The sequence below is a fragment of the Poecilia latipinna genome, unplaced genomic scaffold (assembly GCF_001443285.1).
Source record: "Poecilia latipinna isolate Pla-1442-1.1 unplaced genomic scaffold, P_latipinna-1.0 Scaffold3492, whole genome shotgun sequence".
Classification (NCBI taxonomy): domain Eukaryota; kingdom Metazoa; phylum Chordata; class Actinopteri; order Cyprinodontiformes; family Poeciliidae; genus Poecilia; species Poecilia latipinna.
The window spans coordinates 17,646-22,407 of NW_015116108.1; the positions used below are offsets into that span (position 1 = coordinate 17,646).

General features: G+C 33.7%; 1 protein-coding gene across 1 annotated transcript in view; it reads right to left on the minus strand.

Moving 5' to 3' along the window:
• Positions 1-560: 560 nt before the first annotated feature.
• Positions 561-4,762, minus strand: part of LOC106941089 (receptor-type tyrosine-protein phosphatase H-like) — a 19,293-nt gene continuing 15,091 nt past the window's right edge. The window contains exons 12-17 of the mRNA XM_015024029.1: positions 3,650-3,785; positions 2,789-3,046; positions 1,332-1,589; positions 1,002-1,007; positions 758-837; positions 561-672 (exon numbers count right to left, since the gene is read on the minus strand). Of these exons, the coding sequence (XP_014879515.1) occupies positions 610-672; positions 758-837; positions 1,002-1,007; positions 1,332-1,589; positions 2,789-3,046; positions 3,650-3,785 (801 nt within the window). The 3' untranslated portion in view covers positions 561-609. The remainder of the gene's footprint in view (positions 673-757; positions 838-1,001; positions 1,008-1,331; positions 1,590-2,788; positions 3,047-3,649; positions 3,786-4,762) is intronic.

Genomic DNA, 4,762 nt, shown 5'->3' on the forward strand with positions numbered 1-4,762 from the left:
AAGAAAAAAAATGGCACAACTATAGTTGTGCCATTTTTTTTGTGTGTGTTTGACACATCAACAAACACAAAAAGGCATTTTTAAATCAAGCTTTAAATCACCATTGGTTGGGTGAACAAACAAGCTGACAGAGTCAAATCTGTGCAGATTATCTCAGCATAGATCCGAGTTTAGCCAGCATTTCCTTGTTTTTCAACATGGAGTCACACTGCTAAGTTTTACTTCTTTATACTTTTACTTTGTTTTCATTAATGACTTGAGTTTTGTGCATACAATAACAACTTGAATTTTATTTTTTTCAAGATTTTGCATGCCGCTCTCAGTATTTTGTCCAAGACCATTTTTTCAATCAAAAGTAACCAATTCATTGATACACAAAACTTTATTTAATGGCAAAAAAATCACAGAATATACATAAATGATTTATGAAAATAAAAAAATTCTAACTCAAAGTTTTGGTGAACAAAAACATGTTAAAATATCAAGTAAAAGAAAATCAAATGTGTAAAATGACAACATTCCAGAATTATGAAATAAACCTCATGTTATTTCAGGGAAAGGAAACAACGTTACAGATGAATTATCCAGAATTTGATTCCCCCGCTGATCTTATGGTTTGGAAGAAATGATTTTCAGAGTAATCTGTGGCGGCAGATTATATTTCCTGAGGAGCTGGATTGAAAAACACATATATGAGTGAAAGGTTAAAACAGACACAAATAGACATAAATTTTTTTTAAAATAGATATTAGCTCACCTCTATCAAAGCGTCTTCTAGCTCTGATTCTGACATTGTGATGGGAAGCTTCAACCTCAGATTCATTCCCAAAACATAATCTGTTGATAACAAAAAATAGACATTTATAATTCACTAACATAATAGAAATCTATTAAATAGAAGATTAATAAAAAAGAATGTGATATTTGTTTTTGAGAAAAATTCAAACTTTAATATTTTTATATGAAAAAATAAAGAAAAAAAATTAAGATTATTTACTCACTTGGCCCTGTTTGTTGGTCGATGAAGTTTCAAGTTTCAAGCAAGTTGGTTTTGTTGACATGAAAAGAAAACAGAAAAACATATTGGGATGATTTAATATTCTTTATTTTTTTGTAATTTCAAAATTAACTTGTCCACAACACACCTAATATTGATCAGAAAGACATAATAATTGCAGGTGTTTCAAAATAAGACTTTGGACAATCTTTTTTAAGTTCTGCAGTAATATTAAAGTAATTAAATCCACTGCAAATTTGAATTTATGTGAAAAATAAGGGAAATCTGTTGGCTTTAACTTATTTGATCTTATCTATTGGATTAAGTATCTTACCAGTAGTTGCAAGTATGCTGACTCCACTGCTTCTGACATTTTCAAACACAGAGAACAGGGTGAATGTGTAGTTTGTACGAGCGGTCAGAGATGTGACTGTGTGTTTCACTGGTCCGTCTCCATCTGGTGCTCTGATGTTTGTCTCTGTGCCGTTAAACTGCAGAACAAAGCTGATGTTGATGCCGACTTTATTCCACTGCAGAGTGATGCTGGTCTCATCTTGTTCCGATGCTCTGAAGCCCTCTGGATTTTTAGGTGCTAAAACAAGTGAGGACAAATTTAAATAATGTATTCAAAACATTTACCCTCCAAAAGTTTACATTTATGAACAATATTGTCATGATGATGAAAAAAGTCCCACAATCTTAAGACACAATAATTTTATTAGGAACATTTCCAAGTCAAGTAATGTTATTTGATCAAATTCTAATATAAGAAATCAAATCTGGTAAAGTAAAACAAATGTTTATGTTCAAATGCTGAAGCATAAAATAAAGTTCAAGGATCAGTTTATTTTTGAGTTTTGCTGTTTGAATGAAGATAGTTTGATTGGTCCATTAAATGTGCAACAGATTTAAGTATATTTTGCTTTTTGCAAAATGATATAAATACATAATCATGTAATAAAGACGGACTAAAATGGCCAAATTATGTTTGCATATGAGACTCGTTAGTCTTTTCATATTTGAGTGATGATTGTCTCAAAAATGTGTTAATATGTTTATATTGAACACTGAGTTCCTTTACACTAAAGTTTAAAACACTTATTGTTCAAGTTTCTGCTTGATGTCTGTTTGCTCTCAGCATATGTTTCACATTTTAAAAATTTCAATTCTATTAATTTATTTTCTACCCATATACAATTTAGCCTTCTGGCTCATAGTGTTACTTCCTCATTGCACTAGACAATGTAGTCCCACAAAAAATAAGACGGCCCACTAGTGTTTTCATACCTTAGACATTGTGCCCATAAAAATAAGGCATTTATTCACAGCAGCTTGGTTCCATGACTTAATTTAGAAGTGTGTATTTTAAAGCACAACTGTTGGAATTTGCAGAGAAAATGGCATTCTATGCATCTACAAATGTCCTACTTAATCTGTATATTTTCCTACTGTTGTAAAAAACTCATTCTGACAATCAGAAACAGCACACCTTCAATTATTAATAGAAGACAATAAAAACTGTTTGTGGTTTTGTTTTAGCACAGTTGTCCGATTTACACCATTATTACTTTCAGTTAACTCTGGATACATCCTGAAAGGATTGAAAAAGTTCAAAAATATTATTTATCTCAGGGTAAAGTATTGTTTTTCCACTAAATTGAGATTTGAATTCATTTTTAAGTGTGACGTTAGCAAGTTTGAGTCCTTGATGGTTCAACCTGATTTTCAAGAGTTTGGAGGAAAACTTGTTTGCCTGGGTTGTCAATAAATTTATGTACTTTATATTCATACCAGTGACTGCTTCAAGTTGTACTCCACTGCTTCTGATGTTCTCAAACACAGAGTAGAGAGTGAATGTGTATCTGGTTCCAGCAGTGAGAAAAGAGACTGTGTGGATCACTGGTCCATCTCCATCTGGTGCTCTGATGAATGTCTGTATGCCGTTAAACTGGAGAACAAAGCTGGTGCTGTTGTTGATTTTACTCCACTGCAGAGTGATGCTGCTCTCATCTTGATCTGACTGCCTGAAGCTGTCTGCATTTGCTGGAGCTGAGACAAAAACAAAAGTATTTATGTCATGTAAATTCAATAAAATCTTTGTAGCCCTAAAATATTAATTTTACATAAAATGTACGTAGGGTCAAAATAAGTTAATGCAAATTATGTTTCACTTTCAGACAAATATGCAGCACGCAATGTAACTTAAGCAAATTCTAAACAAAGGAAAACAAATCTAATAAAAAATATTAAATATTCAAAATTAAAACAATGCAGGGAATAAAGACCAAGGAGTAGAATGGTTTGAGATCTGCTTCAAGGTAGAAGAGTTATTACATTTAACCAAATTATATGCTTCATTAATATGCATTTATAAACACATATGAAAGAAGGGGGTTTAAAGCCTCTAAACGGTCTAATCAAATGATTAAAATATGTAATTTTCATGCTGCTTTGCCTTTCATATTTTTAGTTTGGATCTGAAATTTAAATGTATAAACACATAACTGAGTTCCTTAAGATTGAAACTATTTGATGCTTTGGATATGAAAGTCAGTGGCACAGAGGATTCTACATACAGCAGAAAGGAAGTGAATCTTAATCCACAAAGTAAATCAAACATTTTGTTTAATGTTAAGCTCACAGTTATCTTACCAGTAGCAACCGTGATGTTTACAGCCCTGCTTCTAACATTCATAAACACATGGTAGAGTATGAATGTATATCTGGTTCCAGCAGTGAGAGATGAAACTGTGTAGTTCACTGGTCCATCTCCATCTGGTGAACTGATGTTTGTCTCTGATCCATTAAACTGGAGAACAAAGCTGGTGCTGTTGTTGATTTTATTCCACTGCAGAGTGATGCTGCTCTCATCTTGATCTGATGCTCTCAAACCTTCGACATTTGTTGGAGCTGAGACAAAAACATAAATGTTTACCTCATGTGACTTCCATAAAAAGTCTTGGTGAGCTAAAGGGTTATTTTTACATAAAATGCTTGAAGTAATATAAAGGAGATGTAGAACAAACATTGTTTAATGTTAAGCTCACAGTTATCTTACCAGTAGCAACCGTGATGTTTACAGCCCTGCTTCTAACATTCATAAACACATGGTAGAGTATGAATGTATATCTGGTTCCAGCAGTGAGAGATGAAACTGTGTAGTTCACTGGTCCGTCTCCATCTGGTGAACTGATGTTTGTCTCTGTGCCGTTAAACTGGAGAACAAAGCTGGTGCTGTTGTCTCCTTTATTCCACTGCAGAGTGATGCTGCTCTCATTTTGTCCTGATGCTCTGAAGCCCTCTGCATTTTCAGGAACTGAGAACAAAATTAGATTTAGAAATAATTCAACATAGAGTCACTGATTGTGTCTCCAGAAATAATGTTGCTCTTCTTGCAGTTGAAGTTATTTCACAGTCTCTCAAAGGTGATATAATCAGATATTAAGTTACATTCCTCCAAAATCAACTTCTAAGTAAAGTTTTGTTTGACTTTGATGAAAATAAATCTCTCACCAGTCACTGCAGCAATGCCGACTCCACTGCTTCTGATGCTCGCAAACACAGAGAAGAGAGTGAATGTGTATCTGGTTCCAGCAGTGAGAAAAGAGACTGTGTGAGTTACTGGTCCATCTCCATCTGGTGAACTGATGAATGGCTCTGATCCGTTAAACTGGAGCACAAACCTGGAGCTGTTGTTGATTTTATTCCACTGCAGAGTGATGCTGCTCTCATCTTGTGCTGATGCTCTGAAGCCCTCTGCATTTT